The 23,590-nt window shown below is 40.9% G+C and overlaps 1 protein-coding gene across 5 annotated transcripts in view; it reads left to right on the forward strand.

Moving 5' to 3' along the window:
- SULF1 (sulfatase 1) overlaps window positions 1–13,172 on the forward strand; it is a 191,370-nt gene extending 178,198 nt beyond the window's left edge. For 3 of the 5 annotated variants that reach the window (XM_032296293.1, XM_032296292.1, XM_032296294.1), the window contains one exon: window positions 10,805–13,172. In XM_032296293.1, coding sequence (XP_032152184.1) covers window positions 10,805–11,622 — 818 coding nt within the window. In that variant the 3' untranslated portion in view covers window positions 11,623–13,172. The remainder of the gene's footprint in view (window positions 1–10,804) is intronic. The other 2 variants (XM_032296296.1, XM_032296295.1) reach the window with 1 other exon arrangement.
- Window positions 13,173–23,590: the final 10,418 nt, after the last annotated feature.

Here is a 23,590-nt window from a genome sequence, read left to right on the forward strand (position 1 = left end):
AGGTGGAGTCCTGCTCTATTGCCCAGGCTGGAGTGCAGTGACACAATCTTGGCTCACTGCAACCTCCATCTCTCGAGTTCAAGCAATTGCCCTGCCTCAGCCTCCCCAGTAGCTGGGACTACAGGCACGCATCACCACGGCTGGCTAACTTTTGTATTTTTAGTAGAGATGGGTTTTTACCATGTTGACCAGTCTGGTCTCGAATTCCTGTTCAAATGATCCTCCCACCTCAGCCTCTCAAAGTGCCAGGATTATAGATGAAAGCCACTGCACCTGGTCAAGCCCAGGAATTTGGAAAGACATTTATCTTCACATTAATGGATGATAAAATTGCAGTTTTTAATGTCAATGCTATATTAATAAGGAGGAAAAGTTATGTGCATTTACCAATAAGCAGATATGATCAGCCATTGACCACACACAGGTAGTCATCTATAGATAAATGACATACATTATATTTATTTCTATGAGATGGAGTTTTGCTGTTGTTGCCCAGGCTGGAGTGCAGAGGCATGATCTCTGCTCACTGCAACCTCCACCTCCTGGGTTCAAGCAATTCTCCTGCCTCAGCCTCCTGAGTAGCTGGGATTGTAGGTGCCTGCCACCATGCCCAGCTAATTTTTGTATTTTTGGTAGAGACAGGGTTTCACCATGTTGGCCAGGCTGGTCTTGAACTTCTTACCTCAGGTGATCCACCCGCCTCCGCCTCCCAAAGTGCTGGGATTACAGATGTGAGCCACCGCTTCCGGCCAATTGGCTTTTATTTGTAAAATAAATAGCTATTCCTGTTGTTTGTCCATAAAATTATGTAGGTTAGAAATTCATGGTCTTCCGGTTGCTCTGCCTATGGAGTAGCCATTCTTTATTCCTTTACTTTCTTAATAAACTTGCTTTCACCTTACTCAAAAAAAAAAAAAGGAAGAAAGAAAGATATTTATGCTCTTTTTACTATGGCCAATTCTGATTCTGATTTTGGTGTCCTGCTAGTATCCAAAAGCAAACTGTAAATTTACAAATTGTAATTACAATTAAAAATTAAAATTATAAATTTGTAAATTTTTTTACAAATTGTAAATTTACAGTTTGCTTTTGGATACTAGCAGGACACCAAAATCAGATTCTCTGAAATTTCAAAACCTAAATCAAATTCCATTTCAAGCTAAATCATATTATGTTTCAAGCAGCATGAAAATCACCAAAGATGCCTACCAATTTGGTCCAAATATTGAAAACCTTGTGCCTTCAGAAAAAAAAAAAAAAAAAAAAAAAGCACAGCAAAAATTGGAAAGGCTTAGGAGAAGGGAGCAGATATATTAATGCAAATACTCTGTTTGGGCTCTTTCCATTGTGAAATTTAAATTAATACCATTAGAAGTGAGACTTGGAAGAGAATAGCAATATTAATTAAAATATCCTGCCAGATAGCAACAAGCAACAAATTGTATATAATGCTTTGTGATTTTCTGATCTGTCCATTGCTTGCTTCTTGAAACTGCAGACACCTAGCCCAGGGAAATGCAATTTGCAACTGAGCACAGGTACCCAGAATCAGGTATAGATGATGCCGTAATGGAGGGGTTCTCACAGTTCTGAGGAAACCCAGAAGAATGGCCGGAGAGGCTCTGTGGAGGGAATGGTGCTTAATCTTGAAGGCTGAGAGCTGACTGGGATAATGAGGCAGGGAAGAACATTCTAGAAATAAATACAAACAGTGAGGAAGGAGAGCGCCTGATACATTCAGGACATTACACTTGTTCCTGTGGCTGGTACAGAGGTGATGTGCCAAAGGGGAAGGGAAGAGGCCGGAGAAGCTGCAGGAGTCAGCCTGTGTCTGCAGAAACCATCCCTTCTGCTTCTTATGACACCATCAGCACCTCTTAATTATAACACTGCTTCAGGAAGAGTTAAAATTCCATGCATGAACCTCTCTTAAGTTACCCATCTGTAGAATACACCATGATGTAATTATGTGGTTAGGTTTTTAAAAGTAAGTAAGTGTCATCCAGAAAGAAATGTGACTTGACTTGCGACCTAGGTATGTTCTTGAATTTCTCTTAGTGGATTCACAGCTTTTCTGTTTCCGGGCTTGGGGGATAATTACCTGTAACTTGAAATCATCCACACGTACTCTGAAAATTCGCCTGTCAGAACAAGCCTATCTATACCTTTTCTCTCTGAATAAAGAGCTTTCAAATGGCCCAAGAACAAGGTTTCCTTTTGTGAACTGAAGACTGGCAGAAACCAGGAGACACATGGAAAGTTTAAGTTTTAATGTTGAAAAAGTATAACTTTCTATTTTGATGTAACTTTACATTTACAGAAAGGTTGCAAGAATAGTTCCAAGAACTGTTACCCCATTTGCTTCATTTTTTCTTGTTCTCTCCCTCACTTTCTCCAAGTATCACACACCTTTTTCTTCTGAATCATTTGCAAGTAATTCGCAAACATCATTCCCTTTATATATAAATGCTTTAGGAGGCATTTCCTAACAAAAACATTCTCTTACATAACTGTTATGCAAAATCAAGCAATTTACCATTTTTACATGCAGTTACCAAATCCACATTCCATATTCAAATGTTAACAATTATCCCAATAATGTCATATTCATTGTTTTTTGCTTTTCTGGCCTGGGATCCAATCCAGAATCACACATTGCAGGAAATTCACCTCTTTCCAGCATCCTTTCATCTGGAACAGTTCCTCAACTTCTCATTATCAGTCACGATATTTTCAAGAGTACACTCCAGTTATTTTGTAAAATGTCCCTCTATTGGGGTTTGTCTGATGTGTCATCAGGATAGAACTGAAGTTGTGGATTTTTCTTTTTTTTCTTTTTTCTTGCTCTGTCTCTCAGGCTGTAGTACAGTGACACGATCTTGGCTCACTGCAACCTCTGCCTCCAGGGTTCAAGTGATTCTCCTGCCTCAGCCTCCTGAGTAGCTGGAATTACAGGTGCCTGCCACCACGCCCAGATAATTTTTGTATTTTTAGTAGAGACGGGGTTTCACCATGTTGACCAGGCTGGTCTCGAACTCCTGGCTTCAGGTGATTCACCCACCTTGGCCTCCCAGAGTGCTAGGATTACAGGCATGAAGCCACCTCACCCAGCCTCAACATCTTTTCTTGTACCTACAGTGATGTAGAGATACATCTAATTGAGTGAACTAATACTTCCAACATAATGTTACCCTGCTCCTGATCTCAATTAAAATGCTTTTAGGGTTTCTCTATTAAATAAGAGGCAAGCCTTAGGACTGATTTATATATACTGTTATCATGTTAAGGAAATAGCCATCAATTCTTTTTTTCTTTAAATGCATTTATCTTTAATTAGTGTTGAATTTGTCAAAAAGCCTTTTTTTAGCATCTATGAAGATGCTCAGATAATTATTCTCTTTAGAGATATTAAATTATTATGATATGTTATATTAATAGATTTGGCAAGAATAAATCCTTACATTCCTGAAATAAATTTCACTGGGTCATTGTGTGTTGCTTTCTTAACACAATATGGAATTCTGTTCACTATTATTTTATTTCAGATTTTTGTATCATATTTTTAAATGATACCAATCTGATTTCATTTTTGTTTTTACTAGCATTATCTTTTAGGTATTATATTAGTTTCTTATTGCTGCTGTAATAAATTACCACTATGCCTTTAAAACAGCACAAATTTATTCTCTGGTATTTCTAGAGGTCAGAAGTCCTAAATGAATCTTACTGGGCTAAAATCTTCTGGGGGCTCAAGGCAAGGATGTCCTTGCTTTTTCCAGTTTCTGGCAGCTGCCTGCATTCCTCGTTCATGGTCTCTTCCTCCATCTTCAAAAACAAAAATGTAACCAATCTTCAAATCAATCTCTCCCCCAACCCCCACCTTCCTATGTTCCTATGTTTTCTGGGGTCACATCTTCTCTAACCCTCCTTCCTACCACCTCCCTTTCCCTGTATAAGGACTCCTGAGATCCCAATGTTCCCATCTGAATACTCTGGGATAGTCCTCACCCAATCTCGGGATCCATGACTGAGGCACATTCACTCAGTCCCTTTTGCCAGGTAAAGGAACTTGCCCATGGTTTCCAGGAATTTGAATGTAGACGTCTTTGCCAGATGGAGTCCACTATTCTGCCCATCACAGCTATCAGTGTTATATTTGCTCTGTAAAAAGAGTTTGGAAGTTTTCTTGAGTTATCTGTCTGCTCTAGAACAGTTTACCAGGATTCTCTTTTCATTGAAGGTTTGGGTAAACTTCTCCTGTGAAAGTATATACACCTGATGCATCTTTGCAGAGTGGTTCTTTAGGCTTTCCTTATCTTCTATGGAAATTGTTCTATTTAAGCTTTCTATCTATATTGGGTTGTTAAACCAAGTTTAGCCTAAATCTGCCTCCTCACATATTTTAAGTTCAGCCTCAAGGTTTCTCTGTACATTGTGAACTGTAACCTAAATAGAGCTATATACAGACTGTGGCCTACTCTTGTGCCAATCACTGAGTTTTGGCCCATCAAAGGTGGCCAACTGCTCAAACTGTTCAAACACGGCAAACACTGAGCTTTCACCAATCCGGCTGCGTCTGTACCTCACTTTTGTTTTCTGTACATCACTTTCCTTTGTCTGTCCATAAATCTTTTTCTACCATGCAGCTTCGTTGGAATCTCTGAGCCTACTGTGGCTTGGGAGGCTGCCAGATTTACAAATCGTTCTTTGCTCAATTAAACCCTGTTAAACTTAATTCAGCTAAGGTTTTTCTTTCAACAGCGTAAACTTCACCAAACTATTTTCCTGAGCAACTACGTTTCATCTAGGTTTTCGAATTTATTCTCATTGAGGTCTGCAAAGTAGTCTCTTGTTTCTGTTTTTGTTTTTGAGATAGGGTTTCCCTTTGTTACCCAGGCTGGAGTATGGTGGCAATCATGGCTCACTGCAGCCTCGGCCTCCTGGGTTCAGGCGATCCTCCCACCTCAGCCTTCTGAGTAGCTGGGACTACAGGCATGCGACACCACACTCAGCTAATTTTTTAAATTTTTATTAGAGGTGAGTTCTTGCTATGGTGCCCAGACTGCTCTTAAACTCCAGGGCTCACATAGTCCTCCCATCTCAGCCTCCCAGAGTGCTGAGATTACAGGCATGAGCCACATCGCTTGTGTTTTTAATTTTGTATATTTCAACGATATTTAAATTATTTACCTATTTACCAGTTTATTATAAGGGACATTATAAGAAATGCAAATGAATAGCCAGACGAAGAGGAACACAGGCTAAGGTGCAGAAAACGCAGAAGTTTCTGTCCTTGGGTTTGAAGTGTGTCACCTTCATGGCATGTGGTTTCATTCACCAACTGGAAATCTCTCTGAACCCTGTTACCATTTAAGGTTTTTATGGAGGTTCCATTACATACGCATGATTGATTGCATCATTGGCCATTGGTGGTTAACTCAATATCCAGGCTCCTGTCCCCCCAGAGGTCGGAGGGTTAGAGAGTCCCAACTCTCTAACCATGCCGAAGTCTTTCTGATGATCAGCCCAGCTCCCTAGCCGTCTCCTCAGCATGTGAAAGACACTCTTATCTCCCTGGAGACTGCAAGGGCTTTAGGATCTCTGTCAACTGGGGGTAGGCCAAATACATCTTTCTTATTATGCCCCAGTCCTCTGGCCATGAATCCCTTAGTAAAAAGATTACAAAAGTGAAAAGATACTGGCACATTCCTAGAGTTTCATTCAGCCACCAATAATTAGTCCAGTCCATCATTCTGTCATATGAAAATACTTCCTAGGGCAAGGCCACTCTGATTTTGCCAGCCTGAATTTTGCCACTCTGAATTTGCCAGCCTGATTGTGAGTCAGTGTTGGATTGTGTCAGGAGTGGCTTAGCAATATATGACCTCACCCTTTCAGGAGTCTGTATAATGGAGCTAAGAGTCAATGTCATATCCTGTTCTGAGCCTTTTTGAGTTGTTAATGTAATATTGGATTTCTCTCATGACTCATGACATAAATCCATTTATTCATTCCTTCAGCTTGTTACTATTCTTCCATCTCTCCATTTATAACCAAACTTTTCCACCCTTGGAAGAGACATTAGATTCAGCCACGGTGCTGCTCTACACTTCAGGTAGCAATACTAGTCTAGGATTATTACTAGACTAGCAATACTAGTCTAGCAATTAGTCTTGCCCAGTCTGCTCCCATTCAAATAGAGCAAGGTTACATAGGTGCAGAGCTAATGAGCTGTTTTTAACCGCCAGGCAATAAATATATCTGCATTCACTGCTAACCCCAATTTTGCCAAATGGGGTGAAGGCACAACCTGCTCTATCAGGCCCTTAGGAATTCTGACATCATTTCAAAGTATAATGAGGGTTTCTTGCTTAGGAAGCATCCCTGCTTCTGACATCAGCAGTTGCATCTCTGCATCAGGTGCAGCTGATGAGGTGACGAGGCGATGTGCAGAAGACCTGCATCATCACAGCAGCATCCTCTCCTGCCCCTCCTTCTATCCCCCTGCAAAGCAGAGAAATCTGTCCAGTGAGGGTCCCTCCCTTAGCCCCACTCATGTTGAGTGTAACAATATGTAAGCCAGCCTTCAATGCTTTTATCTCCCCTGTCTCCCCATTTTAGACAGCAAATGTTTTACTGCCCATTCCTTCCTATTCTTATGGAACTGTTATTCTAAGGCTAATGTGCACCATTATATGTTCATTTCATGTGAGCCATCTTTGCTCACTTTTGGACACTGTGGACTATAGAATGTGTCCTTTGATCGGAAGAAATGTAACTTGGTGGTCCAAGTTAGTGTAGTATTTTCTGCTCCTATCCTGTAATAATATTTTAAGTGTTTGCATCTACCACTGGGTCTACAAAGCCCAGCCCAGGGTAAGTGTATATTTCTGTTAGGACCCTTGTCTAGCCTCTCGGGGCTGCTGACATTTGTTGCTCCCATGTAATCCACTTGCCAGCTATGTGCAGGATGCCTAACCCAGGGGAATCTGCCCTATAGCCATCTGCAATCTCTGGCTCTCTTTTTGGAATGGTGTCTGAGAGTGCATGAGGAATACGTCTAGACTTAGCCTATCTCTGCATGGCTGGAGCACCACCCCCCATGCCCACTCATTTTATGAGCCCCAGTGGCTACCACAAGGGAGCACACCAAATTCCACTTGATGGTTCTGATAATATTTCAATACATATTCTTATTTATTTTTGCTCCATTTGATCTGCCTTGGATTGATATCGCCTATTGTGTTTCTATATATTTCTCATTGCATATTCTATAATTTCTTCTTTATCAAGATAGTTGCTCTTTTCTTTTTCCTTCAGAACTTAGTAAGTTGCATTTTGGTAGTTGTTTTTGTACTTACACATTTTTAATGCCCTTAATCCCTGGGGGGGGGGGGTTCTTTCTCTTTTCTTTCTTTCTTCCTTTCTTTCTTCCTTTCTTCCTTTCTTCCTTTCTTTCTTTCTTTCTTTCTTTCTTCCTTTCTTTCTTTCTTCCTTTCTTTCTTCCTTCCTTTCTTTCTTCCTTTCTTTCTTTCCTTCTTTCTTTCTTTTCTCTCTCTCTCTCTCTCTCTTTCTCTCTCTCTCTTTCTTTCTTTCTTTTTTTGTAGAGACAGAGTTTTACCATGTTGACCAGGCTGGTCTCGAACTCCTGATCTCAAGTGATTCACCCACCTCAGCCTCCCAAAGTACTGGGATTAGAGGCGTGAGGCACCACGCCTGGCCTAAATCTCTGTTATCTTATTTAACCTTTCATTATCTCATTGGACAATCTTTAATGGCCTTCTTTCACTCCCAACTATGACCTGACACTTACTTAGTGAGCTTATTCTCTTAGGTCTGTGCTACCTCTCACATTTTTAGCTGCATTATTTCAACTGTGTTCTATAAAATGCATATATTATTTTTTCACTCCTCTTCTACCTTTATGTTTATCCTAGATCTGATACATCTGTTAAATGTGCACCCTTATATTTTTGCTGCAGCTTCCCCAGTGATTTCTTGGACCAACAAGTCACATCCTCTGGAAGATCGCTGACGACGAGCTGATGTGCACTGTATCCCCTACTTTCTCATGTGTGTCAAACTGTCCCTCTGTTGCCTTGATACTTGAAGGAGAGCTGGACTGAATATAAGATGCTGGGTTCATATTTTAATCCCTGATTGAGACGGCTTTTCCATCTCAGATGCTTGATGGAGAACACTTAATTCAAGCAGCACTGGCATGCTGTGATTTTCTGCACTTTATAGTTTATTTTGCCAGGGGCATTTTCTTGAGAGGATTTTTTAAATTCTTCTTTTGTTTTTTTTTTTTTTACTTTATTTTTGTTGTTGTTGTTGATTTTATTTTTTTAAGTCCATTGTACATGTGCAGGAAGTGCAGGTTTGTTACATAGGTAAACGTGTGCCATGGTGGTTTGCTGCACCTATCAACCCATCACCCAGGTGTTAAACCCAACATGCATTAGCTGTTTTCCCTGATGCTCTCTTTCTCCCCCACAACTCCTCAACAGGCCCCAGTGTGTGATGTTCCTCTTCCTATGTCCATGTGTTCTCAATGTTCAGTTCCCACTTATAAGTGAGAACATGCAGTGTTTGGTTTTCTGTTTTTGTGTTAGTTTGCTGAGGATAATGGCTTCCAGCTTCATCCATGTCCCTGCAAAGGACATGATCTTGTTCCTTTTTATGGCTGCACAGTATTCCATGGTGTATATGTACCACATTTTCTTTATCCATTCTATCTTTGATGGGCATTTGGGTTGATTCTATGTCTTTGCTATTGTGAATAGTGCTGCAATAAACATATATGTGCATGTGTCGTCATAATAGAATGATTTGTATTCCTTTGGATATATACCCAATAATGAGACTGCTGGGTCAAATGGTATTTCTGGTTCTAAATCTTTGCGGAATCACCACACTGTCTTCCACAGTGGTTGAGCTAATTTACATTCCCACCAACAGTGTAAAAGCGCTCCTGTGTCTCTGCAACCTTGCTAGCATCTGCTTTTTCTTGACTTTTTAATAATCACCATTAAACATGAGATGGTATCTCATTGTTCTACTTTCTTTTATAGTAATTTGATATAGAGTTAGGCTGCTTTTATTTCATGGATATGTAGTATTTACAGGTCTCCTAGCTTAAGAGAATTCTTTTCTGTGAGTGTAACTAAGTATACTTTATCTTTTTATTTTATTATTATTTGGGAGTGAAAGTGAGAGAGGTTGTATGTCTTCCAACTTTTCGTATCTCTTTTTTCTTGCAGGACCTGAAATTTCCACCTTTTCTTCCTCCTTCTTTTACCACCCAGTTTCCAAAAGGTTTCTCCCTTCAATCTTCCTTTGTACCCTTTTCTTCCCAAAGCAATGGCTTCCAGACTGCTGCCTTGAATCGTGGACAGGCATCCCTAAGTCCCATCCTCAGCGTCAGTGACGCCATGGCTCACCAGGACCCTTTACAGTATTTTATGCAAAAGATTGACGTTCTTTCCACCAACAGCTTCCAGTCAATCTTTAACTCCACTGACACTTCCCTCTTCTGTCTTCCATACTGTTTTCCCAAGACTTGTAGCCAAAGGGTGACATTCAGCTCTGCTGGAATTTGGTGTTAACTTTTTTTACTTACAGGTGATCTGAAGATTGTAGGATTCTCTGTCTTCTTGCTAGACTAAGGGTGTGGGTTTGGTGTAGTTTTATTTATTCTTCTTGCTGATCTGTATGGCTTTATGGGTGTTCATTGCCCTGATCTAGGCCACCTCTTTCCAAACGGTACTTAGGCACAACTAGAGAACAAGTGCTGTTTTCTGCTGGGTCACAGTCATCCTGGAGATATGGAAAGATCTAGAGAGAGAAAGCTGGTGCCTTCTTAGCATGTAAGAAAGCCACGCAGTTATCTAAGGCACAAATATATCTGGGACATAGAACTTTCAGGGCAGAAATACGATCAAAGAAATAAATCCAGGCATTTGATTTGAAGAACTTAATTGCATTCAGATTTGCTTTTATACTGAGTGTCAGAGAATATAAAATGAAAATCTCGTACTAAGCATTGCCTGTTACATTCAAATACTTTCAAATTTGTCATTCACCCAGCAACCTGATTAGTAGTAATGATTTTATCACACAACTATTTCTTTTTTTTGTTATACTTTAAGTTCTGGGGCACATGTGCAGAACGTGCAGGTTTGTTACATAGGTATACATGTGTCTTGGTGGTCTGCTGCCTGCATCCCCCCGTCATCTACATTAGGTATGTCTCCTAATGTTAGTCCACCCCAATCCCCCCACCCCCTGCTATCCCTCCCCTAGCCCCCCACCCCCCGACAGGCCCCGGTGTGTGATGTTCCCCTCCCTATGTCCATGTGTTCTCATTGTTCAGCACCCACTTATGAGTGCGAACATGCAGTGTTTGGTTTTCTGTTCTTGTTACACAACTTTTCTGCACTTGACTGATGAGGAGCAAGATTCAGAGGGACTCACACATGCTCTTCGGGTTGCAACGTTGATTTGAGTGGGGCCAGGAGTGAAACCCAAATCACCTGACTGAAAGGACAGTGCCATTTTCAGCACTAATCATGCTTAGTCATAAATGTTTTCACAACTGTGATCTTTTTTCCCCAATTTTCTGTTGTTCAATCACTTGTAACCTAAGGCCACTCTGTGGTAACAAATGACTAGGGAAAAATGCCTTTGAGTGTCATATTTTTCATTGATTAACTCTGTAAAGTCAATGTAAGTTGCTTGTCCAGATAAGTAGGAAACCTTTTCTCAACTTCTCTTAATGATTCACCTTCTTCTCTCTTTTCAGAGGACGGTTATGGGATGGATGGGAAGGTTAATCAGCCCCATCTCACGGCAGACATCAACTGGCAAGGCAGAGAGGATCTACACAGTGTGAATGAAAACATCTATGAGTACGGACACAACTACAGACTTAGTCTGCTGGACTGGACTAATTACTTGAAGGATGTAGATAGAATATTTGCACTGCTGAACAGTCACTATGAGCAAAATACGACAAATAAGACTCAAAGTGCTCAAAGTGATGGGTTCCCGGTTGGCTCTGCTGAGCGCTCTGTGTCTGTGGAGATGGCCTCTGCTGACTCAGATGAAGACCCAAGGCACACGGTTGGGAAAGCACCTCATTCGACCTTGCCAGCCAACCATCGAACCCTGCCTTTGAACCGACCAACATTAAGTCCAGAGCGTAAACTTGAATGGAATAACGACATTCCAGAAGTTAATCGTTTGAATTCCGAACACTGGAGAAAAACTGAAAAATGGATGGGGCATGAGGGGACCAATCATCTGGAAACCGATTTCAGTGGCGATGGCATGATAGAGCTAGTGCGGAGGCCCAGCCGCAGGGTGCAGCCCATTGGCAGGCACCCGAAAGCACTTGCCCAGGATGGTGGCCCCGGAGAGGACATTTTTGAAGATCAGCTGTATCTTCCTGTGCATTCCGATAGAATTTCAGTTCCTCAAATGTTCACCATGGCCACCACAGAACATCCAGCTAATTCCAGCATAGTGGCGAAGACATTGACCAAGGTGGAGAAGAATCACGAAAAGGAGAAGTCACAGCATCTAGAAGGCAGCGCCTCCTCTCCATTCTCCTCTGATTAGATGAAATGGCTACCTTACCCTAAACACAGTATTTCTTTTTTAACGTTTTTATTTGTAGACTTAATAGAGGTCATCATAGCCACCAACATTCCAAGCTACCCTGGGTACCTTTGTGCAGTAGAAGACAGTGTGCATGTGAACAAGCAGCCTGCACACGGAGACTCATCGTCATCATTTACTATCTGCCAAGAGTAGAAAGAAAGGCTGGAGATATTTTGGTTGGTTTAGTTTTGATTTGTTGCCTGTTCGTTTGTTTTGTACTAAAACAGTATTATCTTTTGAACCATGTAGGGACATAAGTATACACATGTTATCCAATCAAGAAGCTAGAACGGTGCCTTTCTGAGTGTCTAAAACTTGACACCCCTGCTAGATCTTTCAACACACTTCCACTGCCTGCATAAGGAAGTTCTGATTCATTTTTAAACCACTGGAATTTTTCAATGACATCATTTTTAGTTCAGTGATTTTGCACTTTGAGATTAAAATGCCATGTCTATTTGACTCGTCTTATTTTTTATTTTTACAGGCTTCTCAGTCTCACTGTTGGCTGTCATTGTGACAAAGTAAAATAAACCCCCAAGGACGACATACAGTATGGGTCACATATTGTTTGACATTAAGCTTTTGCCAGAAAATGTTGCATGTGTTTTACCTCGACTTGCTAAAATTGATTAGCAGAAAGGCATGGCTAATAATGCTGGTGGTGAAAATAAATAAATAAATAAACAAAATGAGACTGCCTCCTCTCTCTGTGCCTAGACTCAACTTGTGTACCATATCTTTAAGATTTCTATATTGTGAGTTATTTGATCTTTTATTTTCATCTTTATTTAGTTTCCTTAGCATGGCTAAGAAGCTTAAATGTTGACAAAACATGGTTAGTTTTGAATTTACACCAGGAACTTCTCAATAAAATAAAATCATGAATGTTCCACAATTTCAATATAAGGAAAGTGAATTTCTTAATATTGTGTTCTATGATTATTTGTAAGGTCTTCACCAAGTTCTGATATCTTTTAAAGACGTAGTTCAAAATTGCTTTTGAAAATCTGTATTCTTGAAAATATTATTGTTGTGTATTAGATTTTTAAATACCAGCTAAAGGATTACCTCACTGAGTCACCAGTATCCTCCTATTCAGCATCCCCAAAAAGATGTGCTTCTGCTTAAGAGTGGTTTTCTTCTTGTTTTTAGATAATTCAAGCACTTAGATAAATTATGTTTTCTTTAAGTGTTTAAGGTAAACTCTTTTAAAGAAAATTTAATATGTTATAGTTGAATCTTTTTGGTAACTTTAAATCTTCATCATCGACTCTGTACATATGTTCAAATTAACTGCTTACCTGATGTGCGTATCTTCAGTGGGATGACAGAACAAACATATTTATGGTCAAGAAAGATGTGCTTGTAAAAATATTTCAAGTTATTAGGGCGCATACTGTGTTTTTTTAATCATGTATAATATTCCGTGATACTTTTATAGAACAATTCTGGCTTCAGGAAAGTCTAGAAGCAATATTTCTTCAAATAAAAGGTGTTTAAACTTTTTTCTGTTTCAGAGAAATGAACTTAACCAAGTTTTTGTGGTGCACCCATTCCTTGCAAGTAAAATTGAGTCCTGATCTCTATTCACGTGAGTGAATACTAGCCAAGCTTATAAAGCTGAGCTGAAGTCAGTGTGTTATAGAACATTCTGGGCTTAATGACTTCCCCACAGATTTACCTCATTGCTGTCTCGGGGGAGGCAGCAGAGGCATCGTGGAGGTGGCTTTCCTGGCAGGCAACCGAGATGGTCACAAAGGGCCTGCACTTGGTTTAATGCTCTGATGTCACCACCTTGAAATCCTCACTAATTTTTTAACAAGGGGCCCCACATTTTCATTTTCCACGGGGGCCCTGCAAATTAGGTCATTGGTCCTGAGCAGCAAAATGGAATTTTTTAAAACCAAGGGAACGGACCCACCAAAGGCCGGGGGGGGTTTCTTTGGGAACCATGAACTTGGGTGGAAAGCTAAACACCCGTCAAGATCTCGAGTTTTCTCATTCACCAATTCCATATGCTTCCTTCCGTCTGTTACAAATCTCCTGAAGAAATGTAGCCTTCAGGTTGAGGGGCTAACAGCCTGTGAAATGTCCAGAGAGTAGAAGGTTAAAAATAAAGAAGAAGGAGAAAAAAAGAAAGCAAAGAGTCAGGGCACCTACCAATCCAACCCTTGGATAATTGAGGAAATCAAGTTTTCATCAAGAGAACAGAGCCTAAGACAACAGCACTGTTGTCCAAAGGCGCATCCCAGTGCCTTGCTCCTTGTTCCTTTCTGTAAAATGTGCCTGGGCCAAATATTGCTGTCCCGGAGAAAAATTCATTTTAGTTCAATTCAATAGCTGCGAATAGAGTGCCTACTATGTAGCAAGGGCATAAGAGAAACCGTATGTCTCCCAGAGCTGCTTATCAGATGTTGAAAGGCCCTTAAAGATTGACTGCCCAGGTAGCCTCATTTGATCTGTGAGGAAGCTGAGACTCAGAAGAGATGAGTGACTTCTCCAGATGTAGAAGAAGAAGACATCTCTCAGAGGCCAGCCCTCACCACTTTCTCCATTTAAACTCATATGCACACACACCCGCCCCCCGCCACCCTCCCCCCCACACACACACACTTACCAGATCCGGGAAGAGAGAGGCCATCGTGGGGCCCCATCTGCAAGGACTAGTGGAAAGAACCATCAACATGAAACTGAAGAAGACCCCAATTAACTTCCAACACTAATTTTTACTATTTCTGTGAGCTTCAAAAATCACACAAACCTCTCTAAAACAGCTTTCTCAACTGTAAAATAAGAGATTTGGGTCAAGGATGGCAAATACATAGCATGTGTAATTTCTTTTCCCAATATGTCCCTAGGGAAGACGTGGCTAATCCAACGGGACGCTTGACCCTTAAGCTAGGGCACTGGTGGCCTCACGCCTCCTCAATGCGGGCAACCACGTCTCCAGCCAGCCCTGCTGCTGAATAAGATTGGTGTGTGAGAAAAAAACCAATTCTCCCTGCACAAACTAGATCATTTCCGAGACCCTCCTGGCCCTTTAAAAATAACCAAACCTATGATCATCAGTATGGGCAGTTTTTTGGTTCCAAGAGAAGGAATGAGTACTTTATACTCCAACCCTTTGCCAAATACATCTAAATATATTGGCTTCTTTTTTTTTTAAGTGTTTTAAATACTTATTTTTTGAGCTTTTTAAAAATCCTCCATTCCCCAAATTAGTCCAATTCTGCCTGATATTTCTGAAAGGTATTTAACAGAAAAAAAAAATCTTCAGTTGATAATTAAATTAGGTATTAAGGAGGGCAATTAATACCTGGATATGCCCTACCCGCTGGGGCTTTTAGGCCCCCAGGGCACATAGGAGCAGTCCCCAATCCCCTTTCCCACCTCCTGCCTCTCCCAACTCCGGGGACATCCCACGCTCTCTGCCTGAGGGGTCTTCTACCGCCTTGGCTCAGAGCTCAGCCTCCTGCTCAGGAGCCCTCAGTGCTTCCCAGTGCCCTCGGTGTTCTGGACTCGAAGCCAGAAGAAACCCAGCCCCCAGCCCGCTCCTGCTCCCGCTGCGCCTCACCTGAATCTCAGCTGCTCCTGGGTCAGCGCCGCCTTCCTAGGCCAGAACTTTCTCTCACCTGTCATCTCCTCTCCTGTTTATAATATCCTCCAGCCCCACCTCCACCTGGAGAACTCTTGTCCACCCCTTAATTCCCCTATCAGCTCAAAATTGTCCTTTTCCTTTTGCCTACACCTTCCTGGACTCCCGACCCCTGGAAGTATCACCTCCCCTACCTGACACGCTCCCCTGTAAGAAAGCGCTGCTGTCGTACCGAGTCCGCGGCCAATGGAAGGACAGTCCAGTGATTGTCACCTCACCCTTCCCCACTGCTGGCCAAGACACGGACCCTCAGGTGGCCACCGCTGGTTGTGGTGGAGTTAAGCCGCCTTTCTCCCAGCGGTGGTGCTGACACGCAGGACGGGCCAGCTTGGGCCTTGCGGTGACCCCACTGCTGTGTGAAGTAGGTAGAGAGGATGACTTTTAAAAATCACATTTTCTCAGTTGAGACTACAGAATCCCTGACCCTCATGTTGGGGGAAGCACTACAGAGACACAGGGGACAGAGGAACCCGAACTATTTCTCCCTTCAGCTGGCGAAGGTATTTCCTTCTGTTTGAATTTCCTGGTCCCCATATCAGTGGGTCTCCTTCCTGGACTCAGGTACAGTCACCCGCCTCCCATTCCTTCCCCCACGTTTCCCCACTTTCCAACCCCAACAGGGCGGGTGACTCAGAACCAGAGCGGAACCAACCCAAGCTCTAGTAAGTTTCAGCAGGTGAGAGGTCATGGACCGACCCTGCCCCCCTAGTCTGTGTCCCCATAGCTGAGAGCACCTGGTCCAGCCCAAGAACCGGGAGACCCGAGATTAGCATGTGGTTTCCGTAATGACCACAAGGTGGCAGTCTAGTGCAACTAAAGACACCTTTGCTTGGCTCCAGGCCGTACCCCTGCAAAGAGGCTGCTTTGCATTCCGTATTAAGTGGATGTAGAAAATTTTTTCAGATGGATAAAATGTATATGGTACAGATGTAAAGTTTTCTATGTAAAAAATTCTGTACAACTTTCTGTACAATATTGATTCTCATCTGGCATATTCTAATCAGGTTATAGGTCAATAAAGTTTTTGAATTATTTCATCAGTGCAATCGGAAAAAAAAGAGGCTGCTTTGATTTCCAAAGCAGCAGGGCGCCTCTCAGTGCTACCGTTCTGACAAGAACACATCTAGAACAACTTGATCCATGGCAGGCTTGCCCTTTCTTCAGTGCTTAGGATCTTAGCCATTCCAGCAGGCGAAAGAACAGTTTTTGCTTACTACTGATTTATGTTGGTATTTTAAATTGGAACTGCATCAAACTTTGACGTTTCAATTCAAAAGTGAGCACTGAATATCCATCTCCCGGCTTTCCAAAGTCTTTGTGCAATTAAAAATGTTTTTTTAGCTGCCACACGCTGAAGCAGCCGAGGCCATCTCTGCCTAGCTGGCAGTTTTACAAAGAAGAGCAGAACTGGATGGTTTTTAACAGCTCTTAAAACTGAGGTTGTACCAAGTCTGGTGCCAAAGCAAGGAAGACAAGTCACCATGTTCATAACCCTTCCCCCTCCTCATTTCTTGAAAAGAAACATTTTCTAATGTGCCTATTTTTAAAGCCCAATTTAAGAATTTTAGCAGAAATCTTTTTGCCTAAGTCATGCACACATAATTAAGCAGAAGATGGTAGATTCAGGCAGGGGTAACTATTTGCTCTTTGCATAAAAGCCTGCCTTGATGCATGCAGAAAGCCATGGGAAGAAGTAAGGACTGACGTCTGTACTCCCCTCCCCCAATAACTCATGTAGCTTAGGCCACTGCGACCCTTTCATTTAAGGGAATGAAAAATCAGTTACGCTGCTTCCCACCTAGAAAGTGCTCAAGGCGGGACTCTCTAAATACCCACATAGTGCTTCAGTCTGTGGGTCATGACTCCCTTAGCTCCTTCCACCTCTCACCCCAAAGTTTTAGATGCCAGTGTGTTTAGAAAACTCCACTGTTAGTCAGGAGAGACCTCCAAATCCAGTGTTTTTTCTTTTTCTCCCTAAGTGAAATCTGAGATCAAGTTCTTCTTCTTAACTTCACAAGTTTAGGAGTACATACGCAGGTTTCTTACTCTTGGCTCACAGCACTGGCTTCTGGGCCACTTTAGCAATGAATTAGTTTGCTATTCAGTAGCAAACTAGGAAATAGGAGGAGGGGGCCTTTTAAGGGCTTTGTTGATCAAGTTTTGATATTCACTCCTTTGGAAATTATTCCTTTTTATGCTTCAGATTTTGCCTTTGCTCACCAGTTTTTAGAATAATGAGTTGGACTTCTTTGGAAATTATTTTTAATCTATCAAAGTCAACCATGTGGCAAAGAATTATACCCACTGAATTCTCACCATTTACTCCTCTATATTTTCAGGACCTCAGGCCATTAGGCAGAGCCATGAGACTAGTTAAGGCCAATGAAATGGGAGGATAGACACATGGCACTCTCAGGCTGAGAAAGTGCCCATTCTCTGGGCACTTCCTTTGTTTTCTCCAGGAGCCAAGATTAACCCTGAAAGTTCCAGGTGTTGCCGCTTCAAGATGGTGGAGGCTCTGTCAGCCTGGATCCCTGAAAGACTATGTGGAACAGAGCCATAATAGATATATAAGTAAATGGGAAACAGCCCTGTGTGTGAAGCCACTGAGATTTGAGGGTTAGCATGTCATACAAGTATAATGTAACAAATCACATTCAAGATACATAGCTTTGTGTTCTCAAAGTCTGTTTTGAATTTGAATAGATAATTGATGAATTACTTTAAATTATTATCTTTGGAGACTCAATTTAAAAACATGATATTGCTCTTAAAAGTATACTCCTAGAACATTCTGCTTCGAGGTAGAGTTAACAGTTAGGTAAAGAGTTAATTTTGTGGGAGAGATGGACAGTTGCATTGGCCTCATTGCTTCATCTCTTCAAACAACAAAGTTCTAGAAACAATTTCATTTCAGTCCAACACACTTTATTCATTTTTAAATTTTTTTCTTAATTTTCAATTATCAAGTATTCAAGATGCTGTAAACCAAGATTTATTAGTACAGTGACAATAGATTTCATTAAACACAAGGAAATTATACATCTTTTAAATTACCCTAAGAAGTTTCCAAATAAATATCCTTTTAAAAATCACAGAATCAAACTTCTTTATGCAACAATGCAAAACAGCCTTTCATCACAAACACACGTCTACACAATACACACGCACACACACACACACACACACACACACGCTCCACTAAGAACCTAATGCCAGTTTCGTTGACACAGTATTACATTTCTTTTAACAAAAAAGTCAGAGTATAATCTGCCTGTTTCATGATTCTAAATTAACATGTGGGGTTTGGGGTAGAGGTATGTATTTGAAGAACGACGCCCACTATTTGGTACTACTCACCAATTATCAATTACCAATCGCCAATAATTTGTACTAGTCTTACTAATTATTCTTATTTTTTATTTCTAGATACAAACTTTAAACCTCTTTTGTTCACCCCTTTGGTTTAATGTGTCCCTACAATTCCTTTCATTTTCAATAATCTTTTCTCCTTCAATTTTAGCATGTAATGACAGGATACCAGAAAAGACAACACCTTCAAAACCCCAGTGTTAAAAAATACCTTACATGGGTGTCAGCTTTTTGGAGGAGAAATAAGGAAAGATTATCTGAAATATTTTTTCTACCTCTCTCTGAAATTATTTTTAGCATCTGATTATTCTTGCTAAAATAAATATCAAAAGCACTGAGTTTTCCATAGAAAAGTATTCTCCCTTACATGCTTCATTTTTGCAGCATAGAGTTCATGGATTAACTGTTGAAATGAGAGTAATGGGTGCTTGTTTTCCGGAAAATTCTTCAGATTTCCAAACACAAAGTACATGCAGCCTCTTAGCAGTGAAATACTGTGAATTCAGTATTTTAGTGGTGAACATGCATCATTAAATACTTTTTAGCACCAAGGCATTTTTTTTAATGTTGCCAAAGCAAACGCCTAAGGAGGGCTTTTCTTGTTGGTTTTTTTTTTTAACTTTTGTCATATTTGACCCTTCCTAGGGCTGAGTAAAAATGAAGTCTTTAAAATCAAATCTCCTCAAACATACACAGATTTGATTCTAATGCAAAAAGAAGTTTGGGACAGATACAGTCAGCAGCATCCGAAAAGGTGAAGAAGAGAAAAAGACAAAAAGATAAAGTGCAGGAGGCAAGTAACTTTGTCTGCCAGCCACGGCACTCTCTTACTGGGAGGAGGAAACACGGATGTGTGGAAAGGCTACCCACTGGCCTGTGTCACAGAGAACGAGAAACCCTGCCGTTTAGGCAATTCTGGGATTAGACAGCATTTTGGTATCTATCTGCTACTTAGAATGCTCACTATGCCCCTATATATCGATAGTTATATTCATGTGCTGTGCCATCTCTGTGTTTTAAGAACATACACGATCACAAAATAAAATTGGCTACCACCCGAGGTTTGGGCTTGCCTCCTGCTCCTGGGTGTACTAGGGAATTCCCTTCAGCTCTATCCAAACTCTAAAGCTTCTCCTTGGTTCATGCACAATTTCTACAAAACAGGGCCAAAAAGAAACGTTCTGGCTCCACGTCCACCAAAGAACGCGAGCTGGAATCGTGGACTGAAGAACAATTTTCCTGGTGGTTGGTGAACATGGAGGACTGCCATGACATCATGAGGTCTTACTCAAGGTAACTAACTCCCCCTTCTCTGAAGGCTGACATTTCCAAGTGCATGCCACTAAAGGTAACAATGTCACAGCGACTGAAGGGAACAATCGGGATCAGTGGTTTGATATGTATTTTGTATGCGTTCATTTAAAACCCTCATTATGAATCTTAAAACTCATTTTCATCAAAAAACTAATAGAAATGTTAATATTCTGAAAGAAAGAAAAAAAACATCATACACCTGAAATCCCCAAAGCTCAGATTCAACAAATCTGAACTACCGTTCTTCATAATGTTTCATTTCAGGAACTCTGCCAAGACCTGATGTTAACAGGAAGACTGGATTTGTTCTGTATTAAATATGAACTATAAATCAATATTTGAGGTATGTTATGACAAACAACTTTAATATAACACTTAGCTAGATACATGTAAATTTACCTTGAAAATCTAGTTAAACATTAAATTTTGGTATTTCCTACAGATGTTTCCTAGAGTTTTTTGTTTTTTTTTTTTTTAATTTACACGAAAAACCTCTCTACTCTTCAGAAACAGTAATGCACCCAAAAAAATGAAATGCTTTAACCTTACCATTTTATAGTCACGCCTTGCCTTTGTTAACCAAAAGCTACTGTATGCATTCTGTAGTGTAACAAATGAATAATGGAGTGAGATTTATCTGTCTGAATCCTGACTTTGCCATTCTGTATAATCTTAAATGAGTTCTTTTACCTCTCTGAGACTTGTTTCATATCTGTTTTATAAAAAAAAAAAAAGTAAAATCGGCCAGGTGTGGTGACTTACGCCTATAATCCCAGCACTTTAGGAGGCTGAGATGGTGGATCACTTGAAGTCAGGAGTTCAAGACTAGCCTGGCCAACACAGTGAACCCCTTCTCTAACAAAAACAGAAGAAAATTAGCCAGGTGCAGTGGCACACACCTGTAATCCCAGTTACACAGGAGGCTGAGGCAGGAGAATCGCTTGAGCCCGGGAGGTGGAGGTTGCAGTGAGCTGAGATTGCACCACTGCACTCCAACCTGGGTGACAGAGCAAGACTCTGTCTCAAAAAATAAAAAGCAAATCTTTGCAAGGTAATTAAGAGAATTAAAATGGATGATGTATATTAAGTGCTTGACAAAATGCTCTACAAATCGTCAACACTCAGCAAATGCTAAATTGTTTCCGGTCTGTTTCTCCTTTCTCTCCATCCCCAACACCTTGATTCTGAATGACTTTTGAATATTTTCAAGAATTAAATCCACCTATAAAGCATAAGGATGTCATGCTAATGAAAATAACCAAAGAATATGCCCCAACCACCCATCTAACCTCCTGGTAGTTTCTAAATTAATAGGCTGAACTCATGGATATTGTATTTGCATATTAAAGCTAAATAATATATGAATTAACAGTTTATAAAGGAACAAGATGACCTTTTCCAAAACAAGTAATTTGAACCTAAGCTCATGGAGAGTCTTCATGAAAACTTCTAAAAGGAGCTGTGACTATAAAGTCACATAATCAATTTATCAACAAGCATATAAGACCCTATATATACAATTAAATGGTATCATCTACAAAATAGTCACTTCAGTTGACTATGTCATATTCCAAAGATGCTACCATAGCCCCAAGTGTTTTGAGCACAACTCTTAATTGGTACATATTCCAAAACTTTATTTTCTCATGATTTTTACTACTTAGTCTACATTTGCCAACAACACATGAATGAAATGCCTGCTATTTATAAGGAGCAGATACTTGAGGAAGGACAATATTCACACTGTGGTGAACATTTCAGACCCATTTCTTTGAGTTCTGGCCTAATCATCCCAAAGGATTTCATGCAGTGTCAGATGGTAATCAAGTAAAATGACACCTGAAGATACCTGGCACCTGGTCAGTGATCGCCGAACTGGCTTTAACTCCCACACCAAAGGAAACTGTCTCCTCTAAAGGACCAAGGCTCTCCTATAGAGCATAAAGAGGAACCCTGAGGCCCCAGAGAAGAAACTAGGTCAATCAGCAAGGTTTTCTGAATCAGCAAGATTTTTTAAATACTTCCAATATATGCCACATTGGCCAGAGTTTGACAGTTACCATTGCAATTACAGTGTTAGCCAAGCAAGACTCCTCACCTCCCAGAGAGCCAAGCCCAAGAGCCAGAAGGAAGCCCTTAGCCCCTGAGACCACTAGCTCCACCCATTGTAGACACTGTTCAGCCTAACAGTATTAACACAAATTGCATGCAACCAAGAGAAATGTTTGACCAATGTCCTTCCTAGGAAGAGAGGAAAACAGCCTTATATCCAGGAGTATTTGCACAATTCCACCTGTGCAGTCAAGCAAGGATGGACAGCAGAAGCCTCAATCATGGAACAGCCTGTCAATCACATCTCTTCTGGGGATAAGGGTAAACCGGAAGAGGAAAACAGGCTAATTCCGTAATTAGGCTTCCACGAGCATAGGCTCCTTGGAGAAAATAATTCACAATTATATCAGGATTTGGCCCTTACGCTCCCTTGCAGCCAGAACCCATGAGCTAACTTACTATCAATCCGTTAGTGGCGTCAGGAAGCATCTATCTTAAGAGCCATGTAGAAAGCATTCTGTATGGTGTTTAAGTCAAAGCGATGTGCTGGGAGGTACTGAAAAGAATGATAGATAATGAACCCAAAGTGCATTTAGGAACAGAAAACTCTCTCGGAATCACTGCCGGAAACCTACAGTAGGAAGGAATCAAAGGGGAGTGTAAAACGATTCTAACTATGATAGAGTCCAATAGGATGGACTGGTTTATTTTACATAATTTTCAACAATTACTTAAGATCATATTTTGGTCCAGAGCACAGATCTCCCTCATCCTATATTGAAATTGATTTTTTTTTCTTTTCTTTCTTTCTGTCTTTTTTTTTTTTTTTTTTTTTTTTTTTTGAGACATAATCTCGCTCTGTCACCAGGCTGGAATGCAGTGGCGCCATCTCAGCTCACAGCAACCTCCACCTCCCAGGTTCAAGCAATTCTCCAGCCTCAGCCTCCCGAATAGCTGGAACTACAGGCGCACGCCACCACACCTGGCTATTTTTTGTATTTTTACTAGAGATGAGGTTTCACCACGTTGGCCAGGCTGGTTCTCAAACTTCTGACCTCAGGTGATTCAACTGCCTTGGCCTCCCAAAGTGCTGGGATTACAGGTGTGAGCCACCGCGCCCAGCCTCCAAGTGGTTTTCATATCCCAGGCACAGATTTCCTGATATAAATGCTCATTTTCAGGAGCAACCACAGCAATTTTCTCTCCAGAAAAAGAACCATACAGATTTACCAGTGCTTTCAAAATATAACAAAAATACTCAAGTGGGACTTTTCTCAGTGACTTTGTGGGCCCATAAGAGCTAAAAAAAATTTCTGCAACAATTTCCTTGGATAAGAAAGCCTTCATTTACTTTCCTTATTATGCATTTCAAATTACAGTTTCTAGCCATATTGTTTAGCACACTAGTTTTAAAGCCCCTTATGAAAGAATACTGGAGTTTATATTCAAGCCATCAGATTTATGATTCAGCAGCCTCTTTATCTTATGATGGGGCAGGCAGACTAGAAGAGAATGTGTTCTATGACATAA

This window comes from Sapajus apella, unplaced genomic scaffold, assembly GCF_009761245.1.
Source record: "Sapajus apella isolate SASKATOON/1434 unplaced genomic scaffold, GSC_monkey_1.0 scaffold35, whole genome shotgun sequence".
Classification (NCBI taxonomy): domain Eukaryota; kingdom Metazoa; phylum Chordata; class Mammalia; order Primates; family Cebidae; genus Sapajus; species Sapajus apella.